Below are 19,283 nucleotides of genomic sequence, written 5' to 3'. Positions count from 1 at the left end.
GCTGGAGCCACCGGGGCATGGGGCCGAGCAGGGCAGGTGGAGACAGGCTTGTGCGTTAGTGTTCGACGGCTGCCAGGACACTGGCTGCAAAGTTGGGGAGGCTGGAAATCCGAGATCCCCGTGTCAGGAGAGCTGGTGTCTCCCGAGGCCGCTCTCCTGGGCGTGTAGACGCTGTCTTCTTCCCGAGTCCTCACACGGTCATCCTGTGCATGTGTGTGTGTGTCTCCTGTTCTTTTTTTTTTTTTTTTTTAAGATTTTATTTATTTATTCATGAGAGACACAGAAAGACAGAGAGGCAGAGACACAGGCAGAAGGAGAAGCAGGCTCCACGCAGGGAGCCCGATGGGGGACTCGATCCTGGGACTCTGGGATCATGTCCTGAGCCAAAGGCAGATGCTCAACTGCAGAGCCACCCAAGAGTCCCTGTCTCCTATTCTTATAAGGACACCAGTCATATAAGATTAGGACTCATCCCAATGGCCTCCTTGTACCTTAATCACTCTATAATGAAACTGTCTCCAAATATAGTCACCTTCTGAGGTACTACTGGGGGTTTTGACTTCAATGTAAGAAGTTTTTGAGGACAAAACTCAGCCCAGAACAGACTGGAAGGCACCGGAGATGCTGCAGACAGATCAGGTTGGACCCAGAGAGGCCAACACCTCCTCCAGGAAGTCCTCTGACTTACCACTCGAGTGATTAGTCCCCTGATCCCTGGGTACCCCTCCGTGAAATACGGTCGTTAAGAGTCCCAGCTCAAGCCCAGCGGGCTGGATGGGCCTTTCCCCGAGCTCGGGCTGGTCTGCTCGCTGGCCTGCTGTCCCACGTGCCTCCAGCAGTCAGAACTGAGGGAGGGGAGGGGATACCCCCGATGACTGCCCGGGGCTCCTCAGTGGGAGTAAGCATCCTCCCTCACTGCCCTGGAACACCGACCCAGAGGCACGGAAACCTGCTCCTGGCCAGCAGCTGGCGAGCCAGACGCCAGGCCTCCAGCTCCGGTTTCTGCCTCTGAGGATTGGATCTTTCCACAGGGTCAGGCCCTGCCAGACACCGGGGGGTCCTCAGTCTGACCTTCCTGGTCTCCAGGTCACAGGGCACATCAGGGTGCCCTCATTATGAGTCGCCTCCTCTCCAGAGATGGGCCCCTGAGACGCTGGTGGTGGCCAGGGCCTGGGGGTTGCTCCCGGGCCTCTCCTCCACGCCCACCCTGGCCTGTGCCCACTTTTCGGCACGAAACTGTGCTGTTTCCTTCATCCTGTCTGCACGTTGCTATTCCCCGACTGTCTCAGTAAAACCCCGTTGGAAAAGTCCACAGGGCTGGTGGGGTCGGGGTCAGGAGAAGGCAGAGCACAGGGCAGCTGGGAGGGGGAGGCCCCACTGGGGACCTCAGGCAGAGCACAGTCCAGGTGCACCCGCCCCCGGGGTCGCACAGCCTCGGAGAGGCCCGTGCGTGACTCGGAGCCTCAGTTTACTCCTCCATAGAGTGGAGCTGTTGTTGGCGTTGAACGGGGCCCGTAGCAGAGGACCTGGCTCCCGGGTGGGGAAGAGCCGGGGAGGGACTCTCACATGCTTGCCTGTCCCAGGGGTTCCTGGGGAGCCAGGCTGTCACACCCCGAATGCAGATGCCAGAGCTGGAAATTTCACCCACACGCGGCCGGGACCAAGGCACAGACAGTCAGAGAGAGGAAGCCTGGCTCCATCCTCTGCCCCTAACTGGCTTTGGGTCGGGCCGGGGGACGGCGCCTCTCTCCGAGGGAACACTGCAGTTTAGGGGGCCCATCTCCGACCTGCGGTAGGCAGTGACCCCAACCCCTGCCACAGAGATGGGAGCTGCAGGATGATTCCCAAGTCAACCGCACCTGCTGGGGGCGGGGCCTCAGGGGACACGGCGGGGCACCCAGTTCTGGCACCGTCACCCTGTCTCCTGCCGTTATCACGGTTCCCCCAGACATCAGCCTTTGCGAGTGAGGGTGAGTGGGCTGGGGGCCCGTCTTCAAGGGACTGGCTGCAGTCTGGGGGCCCGCGTTCGGGGGGGCAAGCAGATCTCTGCCCTGCCCCACTGAGCTGCCTCCGCGGGTGTGGTTCCCCCGCCCCCAGGCCCACTGGGCACAGCCAGGTCCTGGGACCTCTAGTTATGGGTCATCTCCGTGCAAGACTTGCCCTTGTAGGTGGTGGGCTCCATGTGGGGACCGCTCCGGCCCGGGTCTCGGGGGACCCTGGATTCCGTCCCAGCTCAGCTATTCGTCAGCTGTGGGACCTTGGGAAAGTGGTGTATAAATGGGTGTCACACTGGGAGGGGCTCCGATGACACTCAGTAAATGACACCCTACCCCCCACCACAGTCCGCACCAGGAATACAGAAATCACTCCTGTTTGCCCACATCCCCTGTACCACGTCCCTTGCACCACGTCCCGTGTGTCAGCAGGTCCTGGCAGGGCTTCCTGTGAAATGTCTGCCCCCTTCCCATGCCCGGGGGGAACCACAGAAGTCTCTAAGCTAGAGACCAGGGGAGGCACCTGGGACTGTGGACATGGCCCATGGGGCCACAGGGTTAAAATTAAACAGGCTGCCAGGCAAGCTGCAGCACCCCTGCCTCCCACTTCTCCGGCGTTTGGGGGGTGGGTTATTTTTAGAAGGAAGGCGTGCTGGAGAAAGCGCCTTATTCATCCTTGAGGTTAGCAAGGCCTCTGGGAAAGAACAGAGGGGCCTGTGTCTCCTGCCTGTCCTTCCAAGCTCACCAGGGCTCTGTCCCACCCTGCCTGGACCCGAGGACTTTGTTGAGCTAACATTTGTGCAGGGCAGCCTCCTGCCAGGTCCCGAGCTTGCCCTGGCCTGGGTCAGGCTAGCCAAGGGCAGGAACCAGAGAGGGGGGACGGTAGGGAGGGCGGTGCACCTGGGGCCAGGCAGTGATCAGGTTTCTGCCCCCCTCTGACCACCCCCCCCCCAGCCCCGTACTAGCCCCAAACAGCCAGTAGGGCTCCCCTTGTGCAGTGAGACAGAACCAAGAGACAATGTCGCTGGGCCCCGTGGAGGGACAGGATCCTCATGTGGACAGGAAGAGGCGCCTCCCCACCCAGCCCCAGGGAGCCTATCCCAGCTGGGGCCAGGACTAGCCTTGAGCACCTCTTCACACTTCAGTGTGCTCATCTGTGAAGTGGGGACTCCCCATCCCATGGGCCATTCCTGGGCCCAATGCACCCAGAGAGGTGGGGCGAGACAGAGCCAGAGCTGGAGGCCCCAGGGAGAGGTAGGAGGTCACCCAGAGGAAGCTGCTCCTGCCTTGGGTGGTCCTGGTTGAGGCAAGCAGAGCAGAGCAGAAGGCCCCAGACAGAGCTGCTGGCCCCTGAGCAGCCCCACCAGCCACCCCCGCCCCTGCCCCCAGTGTACAACACCTGAGTGGGCGCTCACTTGGCACTCTGGCCTGCTCAGCCTGGGCTCCAAGTCAAGGGCCTTGTCTGGAAAGCCATGACAAAACCGAAATTACCCCCAGCCCCTTGAGTCCCTAGCAACCCACCAACCACCAGGAAGAGCCTTTATTTCTGCTTCAAATCACAGGACAAGGGAGTGTGATCCAGACCCCGGGCTGCGGGTGGGAGAGGGCAGGCCTGTGGTCCCGGCCAGGCCCCGTGAGCAGGAGGCAGTGGCCCGGCTCTCCTTGCTCCCTGGGGCTGAGGCCCTCTCAGCTGTCAGCGAGCAGGGGCAAGGTTGGCAGGACACCCCCCCCCCCAGCAGAATCCGGCCACGGCTCTGTCCTCTCACTGGGCGGTCTGGCGGGCCTGCACCTTGCTGCTGGCATGCTGACTGCCAGCATCGTCTGGAGCCTTCCCTGGCACCCCCGGCCCACTCGGTGAGGAGGCTGCAGAGACACAAAGACCTCCATGTCAGTGGGGCTGCATTTCTGACAAGCTTGCAAGGAAATGGGGTGGAGGGGTGCTTCAGCCAGGCAGGTGGGGTCCAGGGGTGGGAGTACCCCCTCCCCTGGCATGTCTATTAGAGCAAGGAGGTGGCAGGTTGACGAGAAGACCAGGGCAGACCCGGAGACCCTCCCCGGAGCCTGAGTTCCAGTGCTGCCCAAGGGCCGGTCCCCGGATGGAAGGGGAGGTGTTGAGGAGGCTTTGGGAAAAGGTAAGGGCTATGGCCCGGACAGGCCGCTTCTGGGCCCAAGCTGCCGGGGGGCTGACATCCGAGGAGGGGCAGAGGGCAGGCAGGGTGCTAGGGGCCCCAGTGGAGGCCAAGTTCATTGCCTCTTCAGGAGACACACTTCCCAGGGGACGAAGCTTCCCAGGGCACAGCTCACTCCTCATGTGCCCCCCATGGAGGTCCCCGTTGCCCGCCTGCTGCCTGTCCCATGCCTCACGCCTGGCCTCTGGGAGACCCCTCTCCTGCCCACACATCCTCCTGCTCCCAGAAGCTTCCTTGGGCAGCACAGGAGCCTGCCACCAGGCTGGCCCATCTCCCTACCTCATGGGCACCTGGGCTGGGCCTGCTCGCCAGCCCCCCTCAATTTTCCTAGGCCCTTTGAACGCACACTTGCTCCCAAGGCAATGAATGGGGAGGGAAAGAAGAGGATGAGGAACTGAGTGGGGGCGGGTAATCCTGTGTCCAGCACCCTTAGTGGGCACCTCGCAGGCCCCTCAGTGGATGGGGTCCTCAAGTGCCGAGGGGAGGGGGCATGGGACAGAGGAGGGTGGAGGCCGAGAGGCTCCCAGTGCCCAAGCAGAGGCTCAGAGGGTGAGCAAATGGGAGTGATGTGTGCCCGGGCTGCAGGGGTGGAGGGCCCTGCTTGCAGGAGTGTGCGGGAGGAGCCCTTGCTTCTGTACCCCCATAGGCAGCCCCTCACTCACCAGCAGCCTGGCTCTGGGCTGGCCCCCTCAGGGCACCCTCAGGAGGCCAACGCAGCTCCCCACTCTCCACAGAGCCCACCTCGCTGGACTCCACCACAATGGAGGGCAGCCGCTGGCCCAGCCGAGGGCCCTTCTCCCGGGCACCTACCGCAGCCTGCAGGGGGTGGGCAGGGGTCAGGGTGGCGCCAAGCCCTGGGGTCCCTGCTCCCCCCACACCCGTCCTGCACTCTGTTCACTGGGAGGATTGGGGCCCTCCCTGCCCAAGCTTCAGGGCAGGAGAGAACATATGGAGGGGGTAGAGGGGTGCAGGTGCCCCCTCCCCATCCCACCACTGGGGCTGGAGCACTCAGTACCTGGAGCACCAAAGGACCCATCTGGGCTCAGCCCTTAGGCCCATTTCACAGACAGGAGCCTGAGGCCCAAGAGGCGACACCGTGAGTGAGCCCCGTGCTCCTGTGCATCACCACTGTCCCCCAGATCCTGCGTAGCCCCTTCCTGGGGTCGCCTCTGCTGGGCCCTTGGTCTCCTCCCCAGCTCCAAAGAGCTGGGAAGCTGTTACCATGGCAACCCCAGGCTCTCTGGGCTTGCTCTGGGCTCATTGTTCGGTGCCCACAGGAGTGTGCAGGGGCTGCCTCCCCAAGCCCGCCGGGTGCCCTCAGCGTCTCCGCCTCCCATTCAAGGCCTTCCGAGGTAGAGGCCCAAGCTGCCACTGTCGCCACACAGCCTGCTGGCCCTAATGTCACGGCAGCACCGACGCCTGCCCTGCCCCAGGTCCCTGACTTTGCCCCCCGCCTCCCAACTCCTTGATGTAGGGGAGCTGCCTGCTGCCTGGCTCCCTGAGGAGGCACTCAGCTGCGGGATTGTGCTACAGGGCCCTGAACGCCACCGTAGAAACGTGTGTTTAAATGCACATTCCTGGGTGGGGGCCCAGGAATCGGCATTTTGACCAAGTACAGCAGTTGACCTCATGGGGCTGTGACTCCTGTGGAATCAGAGGAACAGCAGAGCGGGGACCTCGCCATGCTCCCAACCCCTGGGCCATCCTGGCTCCTCCTGCGCACACTGCCAGCCCAGGGGCTCCTTTCTCCTGGAACTCCACCCCCCGGCCACTCTCCTTCCTGTCCTCCTCCTCGAAGTCCTGCTGACCCCCAGCCAGAGGTGCTCCTCTGCCCAGAGTGTGCCACGGGGGTGGGTTGGGGGAGGTCCAGGCCAGCAGGGCTTGCCATCCATCTGTCTTGCCAGGGAGGCTGACCCCTCTCTGTGACTCTGGGCTGCTTCCCCCGTCCAGCCCCACTGCCCTCCAGCACGGCCAACAATGACAATGTCCCAGCTCTAGAACTCACAGCATCAAGACTGCACCCCTTGTGTAGGGGCCTTATTTTTGGCAGTATCAACACCACCCCGAAAAAACTAGGGGCCTAGGCCAGGGGGATGTGGCACTGCCTCAGCCAGCAGAGAGCCAACTGCTTTGGGGCGTGAACCATGGAGTCCTGGAGGTCCAGAAGGGGTGCCGAGAAAGCCAGGGAGGCTCGGCTTTCAATTGCTTTATGCACCAGACTTCTATAGAGGAGCGACCACCTCTCTCACACAGATGGGTAAACTGAGGCATGCCTCAACTCATGGGCCAGGGCTTGAGGCTGTCTTTCCCCTGTCCCCCATGGCTGGCAGACCCCAGGGCCCCAACTACATACCTTTCCTGCTGGGCCTCCAGCCTCCTCAGCTGGGCTTAGCTCTGGCATGGCAGGCTGGGGGGCAGTCATGCTGTTGCTGCTGTTGGGGTGCACGAAGACGGGGAGAAACAAGGTGTCTGCCGTGGGACAGATGTTAGAGTCCACTCTCCTTCTGGAAGCTTCAGACTGCTCCAGCCTGTACCGACCCGACCCTGGGCGCATTGTCCACTGCTTCAGCTGGACTTCTCTCACCACGGCTCCCTGCCCAAAGCCACCATCGGGGCGGGGGGCACTAGATGGGCACCGCACAACATGCCCAGGTTGCAGAGGGGCAGAGGCGGATCGGAGAAGCCCACTCAGCCTTAAGACCTGTGAAGGCTTCCTGCTGATCTGAGGCCCAGGGCTGAGCAGGAGGCAGCCAGGCCAGGGGGGAGGAGAGGATCTTCTGAGACAGGGAACGGCTAGGGGAGGGCACAGAGATCAGGGGACCGGGATCAGGGAACAGGTTTCTGAGCCAGGAGGCTGAGGGCAGCATGAGTCAGGTTCAAGTCAGCAGAGGCAAAGATGGCCAGGTCGTCTCCGAGAGCAGACACCCCTCACACACTCGAGGCGGGGCCCTCTCTACCCACAGCCAAGCGGAAACCAGCATCCCGCCTGCACTTGGCCATGTCCGCCCAGGCCAGCGCAAGGGCGAGGGAGCCCAGCCCGAGACAGCAGGGCAAGAGCTCTGGGAAGAGAGGCCCTGGCGGGTCTCGCTGGCCCCGGCCTTGGGCCTTGAACTCTCCACCTGCACTTGGCCAGAGGCAGGAGTGGGGGTGGGGTCTAACTTTGGCGCTGGCTGGGAGGGCGCAGGGAGCGCTGGGAAGGAGCCAGGCAGAGGGACAGTACCAACCTGGAGGACAGGATGCCTGGGAGGCCTTGCGGGTTGTGGGGGCGGGGGTCCTGTGGGCACCCAGCAAAGGGGGAGGGTTGCTATTCTGGGATCCCACCTTTCTTTCACCCAAACCCAGCTCAGTTTGGTTCAGGTCCTGCTGAGACCCAGGGAAGGCTGGGAGGGGGCCAGATGCCTCCACCCAATCCCAGAGCCGGAGAAAGCCAGCCCTACCCTCCCTCTGGGATTGGATGCTCCCTCGTCAGACCTTCCATAGGAGCCCCCCACTCCCCCACCTCTGCCCCAATCTCCTCCCAGGACACAGAACCTCAGCCAGAGCCGGGAGCAGCCAGGACAGAGACCAGGAGATGGGACCCAGAGACTCACACAGATTCCAGAAAGAGCCCAGAGGGAAGGCAGAAAAACCAGCCACAGAGACAAACCAGAGGTGACAGGACTGGAGAGAGAAGAGGGAAACAGACCCAGAGGGATCAGATGGAAGGGGGGGGGGCAGAGGGATAGAGAAAGAGAAGAGAGAGACAGAGCCAGGCCGGCAGCCGCAGGTCTCTAAGGGCTGCCTCCTGCTGCCCGGCTCCGAGTCCATTCGCCCATCAGGGGCTCCCACCACCCACACCTTCGCAGGCGCCCAGGTGTGCAAGCAGGTGCGCGGCGCGCAGCCCCCCCCCCCCCAGCTCTAGCCCAAAGCGCGGCGCCCACGCCCTCCTCTTTCCCCGGGGGAGCTGGGGTCAAGCCCCCCAAACCTCCGCATTCCTGTGCTCCAGCCACGCGGCATCGGCTGCCAGGGCGCACGGGGTGGGGGCCGCGGCTGGGACCAGGGTGGGGAGGGGGCGCCTCGCTCACACTCACCCTCCGGTGCTGGCTGCTGCCGGGTCGCCGGGCTGCTGGGAGCTGCCAGCCTGGGTTCCCCCCGCCCCCGCCCCGCTCCCCCCCCTCCCCGCACAGGCGCTTCCTTGCCACCAGTAGCCTCCCTGTGACCAAACCTCATGATCCCAGTCCCTAGAGACTCCAGGCCTCAGGTTGGAGGTTCAGGAATTGGGGGGAAGTGTCAGAATTCGGTGCGGCCAGATAAGTGGAAAGAGGACACCCTCCAATTTGAAGGAGTGAAGAGAAGGAAAAGACCCAAGTGGGATGGCCAATGTGGTGAAGGCATGTGTCTGTGTGTGTGTGTGCGTGTGCGTGTGCGTGTGCGTGTGTATGTGTGTGTGTGTGTGACTGCACCACTTCCTCCCATCTTCATCCCCAATCCCATTCCCCAAAAGGAACAAGAGTCCTGGGGCAGTTTCTTTCAGTCTAGTGTCCAAACCTGGCGCCTGAGGCCGGGATGCGCAGCCTCTGATCCACGTAATTCCCCACCCTTCCACCATCCAGCATCTAACACCCACCATCAGTTATCTAACAACCAGCTTCCAGCCAACATCCACGGTCCACCATTCAGCATCCACTCATCCAACCATCACCTACCTTGCACCCCCTATTCATGTATCTTCTACCAACCAGTCACTATCTAACCACCACCCCACAGTCATTTACCATCCAACCCCAGCCATTACCCACGATCCAACCTCCATCCATCAGTCATGCATCCATCCATTCACCACCCACACCATTTACCAGGCAACTATACACTATGAAAATACCCACCAGTCCAACATTAATTCACCATTCATCCATCTACCACCTATCCACCCCCCGTTCACTATCTGACCATTTTCCATCAATATTTAACAACCATCCATCATTCATTTATCCATCCATCATATGTCTGGTTGTCATTAACCAATCTATCATTTATCTACTGCCCATTTATGTGGATTTATCCACTAGTCTCCATCTCTCCAATCAGCCACAATTCTTCCATCTACAATTCAGTATCAATCACTCACCATCACTCCTCCATTCATACTTCTATGAACTACAACCTGCCACCCATCCACTCACTAGCCATCTGCCATCCACCCTACTCTTATCCCTACCCATCACATATCTTCATCGTCTATCTCACAATATCCTCTATCCACCTATCCATCATCCAGCCATAATTTGCTACTCATCCAAAACCCATTCAGGTATCATCTACCACCCATCCATATTTATCCATTCTAGAAAATTTATTGAGCGCCTTCTATGAGCCAACTATTGTTCTAGGTGCTGGATGCTGGAGATAGAGTAGAGAGATAGCAACAAGCATTCATCCACGATAAATATCCACCATTATTATTATTATTTTTTGATAGTCACAGAGAGAGAGAGAGAGGCAGAGACACAGGCAGAGGGAGAAGCAGGCTCCATGCACCGGGAGCCCGATGTGGGATTCGATCCCGGGTCTCCAGGATCGCGCCCTGGGCCAAAGGCAGGCGCCGAACCGCTGCGCCACCCAAGGATCCCAATATCCACCATTACAATTCATCCATGATCCATCCGTTTATCATCTCTGCATCAACTCCCACCCATTACTCACTACCTGTTTAATACCCATATTCATTCATTATCCATTCACCATCCACTTGCCATGTGTCGATCTTCCTCCACCTACACATTAAACCATGCATTTACCATACACCACTCACCATATACCATCCATTCACTATCTCTCCACCATCTTCCGCTTCACCATTCACCTTTCAGGCATCCATTTCCCAAGATATAGCCATCTGTCATTTAATTGTCATCCATCCATCCCCTAATCATCATCTAGCTCTCCAGGATCCACCCACTCATTATTTATTCACCACTCACCTCCCATCTACACTTCCACAGTACACAAACCACTATCCATTGACCCAGCAACTATTCGTTTATTTGTCATCTCTCCTTCCATTCACACACCATTCAGCCCCCTCTACACCATCATGATCTATCCATCAATCATATATCCATTCGTGTTTATCTGCCATTGATCCATCCATTCTCTATGGATAGATCCGTCACAGTCATCCACTTTATTTATCCACCATCCTTCTATGCTTCCATGATTCATCCACCCACCAAACATCCATTGTCTACCACCTGCAATTCATCCTCTATCTATTGATTCTCTCAGGATCCAATACTCTATCGGTTTAGCGTCCACATCCATCCATTCTTCATCCAACAACCTATAGTCTAATCTGCTCATTCCTTAACCAATTACTATTATGTAAAGGCATCCACCATTCACCATCTTCCATCCATCCATCTAGTGCCTACCATGCTTCTGATACTTATCCAACCATTATTTATACACTCATCCATGTCACACACACACACACATTCTACCATTGCATCCATCTTTCATCCATGATTCACCTCTCCATCCAGTCATTCGTCCCCTACCACACATCCATCTAGTATTCCATCCACCCATCATTCTGCTATGCATTCATCCATTATCCTTATATCCTTATGTTATCCATACACATAGTTAACCTTTCTTACTTCTCTCTACCACCCATTTCCATCATTCACTCACCCACTCATCGTCTCACCATTCTTTCACCCACTCACTCATAAATTAAACATTTGTTATAAATACTAATATTAGGGCACCTGGGTGGCTCAGTAATCGAGCATCTGCCTTTACCTTGGGTTGCGATACCAGAGTTCTGGGATCGAGTCCCGCACTGGGTTCCCTGCATGGAGCCTGCTTCTCCCTCTGCCCGCGTCTCTGCCTCTCTCTCTGTCTCTCATGAATAAATAAATGAAATATTAAATAAATATTAATATTGAACATGTATTACTCAGTGTTAGTGCTAGCTTCTAGGATCATCCAGATGAATAAGATCCCATCCGATTTCATAGTCTGATGAATTCACAATCTGATGATCCAAAAAGAAGAAACAAGTTACACAGTGAAGTGTCACTGAAAAAAAATGTTTGTTGTGTCTAAATCTTGGTGCCTCTGTCTGTTGGCCATGTGCATAAGCTCTGTGCAGAGCTCTGTGCATAAATTTCCCAGGAGAAGGCCCAGGAGGGGACATCACAGCAGGATTGACAGGGGCCTGATCTGGCCTTAGAGGCTGCAGTTTGGGAGACCTGATCATGTGGGTGTAAAGAGGGGTGAGACTGGAAAAAGGTTGGCAGAGGTCATGCAAGATTAGGGATACTGGCTAAGGGATGGGTCCCTGATGAGGAGTCCCTGATGATAACAGGAAGGAGGTCTGGGAGGGTTTTAGGCAAGTAAGTACTCCAGTCAGCTAAGTTCTGCGAAAGGACACCCTCATTCATACTCTTCTCCACTGAAGATTCCCTGAACCAGAAGGACAAGAGTTTGCCTTAGAGTCACACAGCAATGCCACAGTGGCGCCTGTGGCTGCAACTGCACCACCCTTCCACCCAGACACCCTTGTGTCAGGAAAATGTGCACTGGCATGCTCCCGGGATGCCACCCCAACTCCCAAAAGGCCACTTTCCACTTGGGTAGGGATCGCTCTTCCTGCTTGTTAATGAGGATGCAAGCTGTCATCCAAGGTGTTAGCTGACAAGGGCCTCCCAGTTCCTGGGGATTGCTGCTAACAAGGTTCTCAGGAAGTGCTGAAGGCCCTTGAGGCAAAAGCTCTGGTGGTGGTGGAGCAGCAGGCTGGGGACGGGGAGTGTCTCTATTTTTATTTTTTTTAAAGATTTTATTTATTCAGAGAGAGAGAGAGAGAGAGAGAGAGAGAGAGGCAGAGGGAGAAGCAGGCTCCATGCAGGGAGCCGGACGCAGGACTCCATCCAGGGTCTCCAGATCACGCCCTGGGCTGCAGGTGGTTCCAAACCACTGCGCCACTGGGGCTGCCCTCTATTTTTATTTCTTTAAACAAAATTCAACTTAGTAAATTTATTTATTTTTAAGGATTTTATTTATTCATGGTGGGGGGGTGGGACGCAGAGACACAGGCAGAGGGAGAACCAGGCTCCCTGCAGGGAGCGATCTGGGGACTCCAGAATCACGCCCTGAGCTGAGCCACCCAGGGATCCCCAAGGGAGTGTCTTTAAAGACAGGCCTGGAGGCCCACATGTGAGCCTGCAGAGTCAGCCTTGGGGCCCATCTTCACCTTCAGCCTCTGCTTTCCTCCTCCTCCCCAGCCTCCACCCCAGGCCCTACCCCACAGGAGACACAGAGCTGGAGGCAGGAGCTACGTGGCCTGGCCCAGCCTTTGCTGGGTATCCTTGGGAGGCCTTGCCCCCTTCTGGACCTGGACCCGACCCATGTAGTAGGAGGATAGAGCAGACTGGGTGCGGTCAGGACCAACCGTCTCTGACGCTCCCGCGGTGATGGCCGCGGCGACACAAGAATTATCCCCTTAACCACCTCCTTAGCGCACACACTCTCCAAAGCTTCCCCAGGGTGAGGACAGCCTGCCGGGGTTGGGGGTACTCAGTGGGGATGGAACCCCGGGTCTGGTCCAGGAAGGTTTGCTCTGCGCGCCCTCTTGCGGCCTTTCTCGGGCAAAACACTGCAGGGACGCCCGGGGCAGGGCAGCGACACAGCAGCATTTGGGTGTTAGTTTGAAACATGTAATAACCTGAGGTGGGACAAGAGCACCATGGGCCTGCGCTCTGTCCTCACGTGCTGATCCTCTGTGAGAGGCAGGCCCAGGACCGAGCCCCTGTGCGCTGGGTCCTAGGGAGCCTAACTAGATCGCCCTGGCTGAGAAGAGGACGGGTCAAGGGCTGAAATGCTCCAGATGCTTTGTTTTGTTTTGTTTTTCTTCGGAGACTGGTAGCAGGCCGAAACCCTAGTTTATTTCAGCATCAGCAACATCGTAGCCATCACAAAAATAAACTCTACCAAGGGCAACAGAAGTCTCTACAGCGAGGCTAAGGGCTCAGCCACCAAGTGGCGAACATCGAGGGGTGCATGGCGGGCACTGCCCGGGCAATAAGTTAGGAAGCAGCAGGGCTGGTGGTGGTGGCAGGTGCGGGCTGGGGCCTCACTTCTGGGCAGGCACGAGGTCATCGATGGCCTGGCCCTGCTCCAGCCGCTGCTCCATCTCGATGAGCAGCTTCACGCCATCCACCACCATCTGTACCAGCTCCACCTCTGAGAAGCCCAGGCGGTCTGCGTTGGAGACATCAAAGACGCCACCCACCGCAGCTGTGTCCACACCACCTGGGGAGACAACCAGGTCAAGCAAGGCGGGTGGGGGCCTGCTCCGGAGAGAAGACTGCCTACGGCCCGTCCCACTCACCTGTGCCTCGTTTCTGAAGCCGCAGCCGCTTGAGCACCTCCGGGAACTTCTCGTGCTTGCCCAGGTGGGGCAGCTTGATGTGCACACCTGCCCGCAGGCCTGTGCCCAAGTTGGATGGGCAGGTGAGGATGTAGCCCAGGTGAGGGTTCCACATGAATTCGTAATTCTTTGACTTGAAAAGTGTTTCAATCTGGAGGTTGACAAGAGAGGAGAGCCCTGGTTGAGAGGCCCCCTGGGGGGACCAGCTGGGACCCTTGGAGCGAGGGAAATTGGTGGGGACACCCACATCCCTGCCTGAGCTCTGGAGCTTGCCCTGCCCCCTCCCTGGCACCAAAGCCCACTTGTGCGAGCCCAGCTTGGGGCAGTCAGGCCTGACCTGGCTGAGGCCGTTGCAGAACCGAGTGAACACCTCCTTCATGTTGCCCCCTTTCTGCATGGAGATGACCCGCAGGTGGTCTTCCTCATTGATCCACACCAGGAAGGCCTTATTGTCATTGTGCCAGATGCTCGAGATGGTTAAGATGAAAAGTCTGCTAGAGAAAACCTCCATCCCCTTCTACTGACTGTCTCATCTCGATAAGATTTCCACCTGTCTTGCATCAATGCTAAATCTCCGGCCCCTCAAAATTGGTTGACTGCATAAAGTTTCAGGATGTTTCTCTCTAAAGCAAATAGTCCGATTTCAGTTTTTAAAATGCTGTAATGAGAGAATCACACCAACAGAGGCTGTCCCCGGGAGCCAGGCACAGTGCAAAGCACCCTTCCCAGAGTCTGTAGGACCCACGAGCCACCAGCATTACCATCAGCCACCACCACAGCATCCCTTTGGCCTGCAGTGTGCCCTGGGACAAGGCGGTGTGGGGGGGGATTACGGGGAGGGGTTACTTGTGCTGTGCAGAACTGGGGGGGTAGGGGTGGGGAGTGTGTGAGGGAGTCAAGGTGAATGGGGACCAGAGGCAGGGTGTCACTAGGGATGTCAGGCCCACCGCCTCTGGGCTGCAGGGGTCAGGGTTTGGTGTTCACAGAGGTGTTCGAGCACCCCTCCCAGCCCCGCAGACTAAGGCCACTAGGGTCCAGGGACCCCGTGATGGCGGGCAAGGTGGCGGCCACACACAACCTGAGGACCTAGGGACACCCATCCATCCCTATGCCCGTTCCCCACGTCCCCCTCCCCATGGATGAGGGAAAGGCATGCTACGGACCACCCGCCTGGGGGCCTCCCTCCCCTCAGCTGGCACGGCCCGATGCCCGCTCGGGTGGCTTGGAGTCTGTCTCCTGGTGTCCGTTTCTCCAGCTGGAATCTGTGGGGGAGGCGCAGACTCCCGGTCCCCCCGGAGCCAAGGGGATGGGTGACGCTCCTTCTCCGCGCAGCGCTGCCACCTGCAGCCTCTACCCAGGCTCAAGAGAGTGGTCAGAGGGAGAACGGGAGGTGGAGCCGTCTGGACTCCGGGCTGCACCCCACACTCCGTGCACTGGCAGAGGGAGGGGCTTGCTCCCCAGTTCACAGGCGGGGGGCGCCCACTGGTCCCCCACTCAAGGAGCTCCACTGGGGAGGCTCGGGTTCAGCCCACCGGGTTCTGGGGGATCTGCGCGCCTATCTGAGGTCTGTAGCTGGGTGATCTGAGAGGAGGTGATGGCGCTTGATTTCTGGCCTGAAGGACAGGTGACTTTGGTGGACAGGTGGGGATGGAAGAGAGAGGCAGCCCAAGTGTGGGGACCACGGCTGGGGCAGGCAACGGGGGGCGGGTGCTGCTCTGGGACCTGAGGCTGGTCCCACTGCAGAACTGACCTGGGCAGCAGGGGAGGAAGGGAGCTGTCCCAGGGCACGCTGCCCGCAGAGGCCACTGCACAGATGTCACCCCGCCTGCTTCGTGCTAGCAGAGCCCGGGGCCCACCCCACCCGGCGCCTGCCCACCCCTGGGGACACTGTGGTCACCACCCCTTCCTGCTTCTTCACCCCAGCCCATTCCCTGAAGCTGAGGGTGGGCAGGACACCTGGCGGTGGGGTGAGGGTGGGGTGTCAGAGTTTTAACATCTAGAGCCGTCAGAGGTCTACCCCCTGCCAGGAGCAAAGGGCAGGACCCAGCTGGCCGTCCTCGGAGATCCCAGGTCTCACCACACATGGCCACGCATCCCCACCCCACTAAGCCACAGCGCCTGTTCACAGAGGTGGTGACAGATCCTTCTCCGGGAAGTGCTGGTGAATGAGCGGTGCCTGCCGTGACCCCCTTTGTGTAACACATGTGAGGTTTAAAATAGATGCCCCTTTACCGCACACAGCAATGTTCTGGAGCGCAGGACCGTCATTGCTGCGTACGAGGCACTGTCTGGGGGCTTCACGGAGCTCTCCAATCTGGAGACCCTGGAAGGATGGTCCTTTATTATCCCACCCTGTGGAGGACACAGAGGCACAGAAGGGCTCAGGAACCTGCTCAGGGCCACGGAGCTGAGCGAGAGGTGACACTGGGGTTCGGAGGGGGCGTACCTGCTGCTCACTGGGCCAGGCGGCCACTTGGGTACGAGCTGAGCAGGTGGGGAGCACCCCTCTGGGGCACCTCCACTTCACAGGAGCCACACCCCAGGGTCTGCGGCCAGGCCAGTGGGTCCTCCAGCCCTCACCGCAGCCCTGGGCACGGGCACCGGCTCGGGCACTGGCTCAGAGAGGGAAGCGGCTGGCGCCAGGGCTCATAGCGCCCAACTGAGTGGGGGACTCGGGGTTCCCACCCTCCTGACTTCCAGGCCCGCAGGCCACCCCAGAGTCCTCCTTCTCCCCGCGCACAGGGGTGCGGGGGAGAGAACAGCCTGGAGGCTGAGCAGGCTGAGAGGTGGGGGCGCCTGGCAGCCCGGATCCCGCCCCTGGACTGCGTGGGGATTGGTGGGGGGCGGGGGGTAGGACCTGGGCACTCCCCGAATCTGGCCCGCGCCCAGTCCGTCCCGCCCCCTGCACCCCAACCCCTGCGGGTCCTCGAGTGGCTGGGCCACCGTTTTCTCCCTGGACATTCACCAAACGTGTCCTGCGACAGCAGCCACACGGGGCACGCCTCTGATTGGGAGCAGAGGCCCCCAAACCCTGTGCCCCGAGGGTGCGCTCTGCGGGCGCCAGGATGGCGTGGGAGCGGGGTACAGGCCACAAGGACCAGGTCGTGGCTTTGCAGGGAGGGGTCTGGCATCTGGCTTCCTGACCCGCTCAGGGTGTCCAAATCTGATTTCGGGAGGTGACCCTCTGAGATCAGCGGGTGGGATCTGGGCTACCAGGGATCCTACTGATGGTAAAGGGGTGAAGTGCGGTGTCCGCCCCCTCCGCGCATCACCCCTTAATCCGCTCAAGGTGGGGGGCATTTCACCCACTCGGCAGGTAAGGGGTAATTTGATAATGAGTTCAGTCTTCCCCTGGACTCAATCAGGTGAAGCTGTGGCTGTGTCCAAAGTAGGTGTCACCCTAAAGATGACCACACTCTGGACTCCCTCCCTCTGTTTCGGGGTGGGGGTCAGTTAGTGGGCAAGATGGCCTAGAACAGAGGCCCTGGTCGCAAACTGGGAGTCAGTCTAGAGTCTGCAGAATTATAGGGAGGCCCCTGCTCCACTGGTTCTGGGTCAGCGAGTCTGACGTGCTTTTCGAACAAGTTCCCAGGGACTGATGCTGCTAGTGGGGTCGGGGCACCACACTTTGAGAACCACAAGGCGGAAGGGGGGGCCAGAGGGACAGGAGTGTCCTCAGTCTGACCCTTCTAGGCCTCTTCATGGTCCACACTCCAGGCAGGACATGTCAGCCTGGCAGCCTGGGGACGTCTCTGCTCAGGCCTCCACTGGCCACACAGACTTAGACAAAGTCCTGACTCCTCCACTGACTTGCTGGGAGACCCTGGCTGGGTCTCTTGGCGGCTTGGAGCCTCTGTGTCCTTACACACTCAGTAGGGAGAACAAGACTGAGCGCAGACAAGCAAGAGGCTACGTGGAAAGTGCTCGACAGATAGAAGTGTCCGGGGTTATTCTTTTTTCCCAGGAGGGGACCCCAGCCTATTTAGAAGGAGGAAAGGCAGCGCAGCGTGGTGGGCCAGGGTGCCTGCGACCAGAAGCAGGCTCTGCCTTTTACCAGCAGCTGCGTCACTTCCCCGAGCCTCAGCTGGCTCTCCTGAAACAGGGGGCCACCCCGGTCCTGCCTCACCGGGGTCTCAGCGGGTCGGTCTGCAAAACGCCATGCACAGGGCACTTAGAGTGTTTCCAGCGTTTGCTGTGAAGCCTTAGTCTCCTCCCTCAAGGTGCCCCCCCGCCCCCGCCATGGACTCTGGACGCCTCCTCCCTGACTGCTTGGCCCAGCCTGCACACCTGCTCCTTCCAGACAATGAGGAGTTCCCTCAGTATTGCTGTAGGCTCTGGAGCAGAAATCCTAGACCAGAGGCTCCAGAGGGCCCCATTTATGCCTGAGGCAGTGGGGAGCCATGGAAGGCTCCAGAGCAGGAGAGATGTGGTCAGAGCCAGTCTTTGGGAAGTTGCCTCTGGCCATGGTTGAGGGCCTGTGGGACTGCCAGTAGGGAGCCAGCAGGGCAGGGAGGAGGCAGCGCGGGCTGTGTGGGTCGCCCCCTTGTCTCACCTCCCACCAGCGTCACTGTCCGCAGCTACTATCTCTAAGTACCACTTGCAGAACGTGCCCAGTGCGCCTGCAGGCTACGCCCCTGACCTCACTGATGTCTCGCGGCCTCTGCAATGCAGAGTCTCTGTCGCTTTCAGCCCTAGAGGAGCTGGGGGGTCACAGTCAGTCTGCTGCCTCTAGTCTGGTCCTCTCACCCAGCCTGCAGAACATCCCGCATGGGCAGCTGCTGGGCACTGCTGGTTCAGAGCTTTGGGAGGCCGGGAACATTCCTGGAGGCAATGGGGCGTCTCTGGCAAGGACATGCATGGGGGGTCAGAAGGGCCGGGCTTGCAAACTTGCAGTTAGGCCTGTGTCAGGAGGCCAAGGAGACAAGAAGCAGCCCCCTCGCGAGAGGACCATCTGGCCTCCCCTCCCTCCTGCCCGCCACCCTCCCTGGGCTCCCAGCCTCCTTCCATCGTGCACGCACGTCTCTGCGGGCACTTTCTTTGTGTCCTGTCCTGGCAAGGTGCTGGCTCATACCGCTGACCTTCAGAGTCCTCCACGTTGTCAGCTGGGAGGTTGAGAAGGAGGAAGACAAACACCCTTCAGGAAGAGCCGTGGCCCAGCGACTTGGGTGGCAGGAAACCTCAGGAACCACCACCAGGGTCACAGCGACCACAGGACCCAGGCAGCAGGCAGGGAAAGTGGACTGGCTGCAGAAAGTCGCGTCGGCTGAGGCCCACCCATGCATGTTGGGGCCTGCCCCCCGCCCTGCCACCCCACGCTGGCCACCTTCTATTCCCATCCTGTGCCTGGGGTTTTCTCTGCCTGGAGGGGGTCCCATAGCTGCTTCCTTTCCGCTCATGTCTCGGCCACAGCCTCCCCCCATCCCGCCCATCACATTGCTGGGTCTGCTTTCCTCGAAGCCCTTCCCACTCTTCAAAATTCTCTCTACTCCTCTGTGTCCTGGTCTGTGGTCTGTCCCTGGACTAGAGTGGGTGCTCAGGTGTCCATCTCGGGCTCACTGCTGTACCCTCGGTACCCAGAGCACTGCTGGTACATAGCAGGTATTCAGCAGCTTTGGGTTGGCTGAATGAATGGATCTCCATAATTTTTTTAACTGATCACATGGACATTATTTATGGATTTTTCTAGGG

At 59.1% G+C, this 19,283-nt stretch overlaps 2 protein-coding genes across 4 annotated transcripts; both read right to left on the bottom strand.

Moving 5' to 3' along the window:
• Nucleotides 1-3,519: 3,519 nt before the first annotated feature.
• LBHD2 (LBH domain containing 2) lies at nucleotides 3,520-8,305 on the bottom strand. 3 transcript variants are annotated; one of them, XM_026012655.2, is made up of 5 exons: nucleotides 8,254-8,305; nucleotides 7,774-7,843; nucleotides 6,537-6,615; nucleotides 4,846-4,999; nucleotides 3,520-3,857 (listed from the first exon to the last, which is right to left on the bottom strand). In XM_026012655.2, exons 3-5 carry the CDS (start codon nucleotides 6,603-6,605, stop codon nucleotides 3,757-3,759), a joined length of 324 nt encoding a protein of 107 aa, XP_025868440.2. In that variant the 5' UTR covers nucleotides 6,606-6,615; nucleotides 7,774-7,843; nucleotides 8,254-8,305; the 3' UTR covers nucleotides 3,520-3,756. The 3 variants fall into 3 exon arrangements, with proteins under 3 accessions (XP_025868440.2, XP_025868441.2, XP_025868439.2); XM_026012656.2 differs by lacking the exon at nucleotides 7,774-7,843 and having other exon boundaries at nucleotides 8,254-8,302; XM_026012654.2 differs by lacking the exons at nucleotides 7,774-7,843; nucleotides 8,254-8,305 and having other exon boundaries at nucleotides 6,537-7,765.
• A 4,777-nt stretch (nucleotides 8,306-13,082) lies between these two features.
• Nucleotides 13,083-15,640, bottom strand: LOC112930331 (creatine kinase B-type-like). The gene is made up of 2 exons (XM_026012712.2): nucleotides 13,557-15,640; nucleotides 13,083-13,477 (listed from the first exon to the last, which is right to left on the bottom strand). The coding sequence occupies exons 1-2, from the start codon at nucleotides 14,104-14,106 to the stop codon at nucleotides 13,299-13,301; spliced, it is 729 nt and encodes a 242-aa protein (XP_025868497.2). The 5' UTR covers nucleotides 14,107-15,640; the 3' UTR covers nucleotides 13,083-13,298.
• Between the last annotated feature and the right edge of the window lie 3,643 nt (nucleotides 15,641-19,283).

The sequence above is a fragment of the Vulpes vulpes genome, chromosome 6 (assembly GCF_048418805.1).
Source record: "Vulpes vulpes isolate BD-2025 chromosome 6, VulVul3, whole genome shotgun sequence".
Lineage (NCBI taxonomy): Eukaryota > Metazoa > Chordata > Mammalia > Carnivora > Canidae > Vulpes > Vulpes vulpes.
Note: the sequence above shows the minus strand (reverse complement) of the source record. Positions and strands in the feature narration are given on the sequence as shown.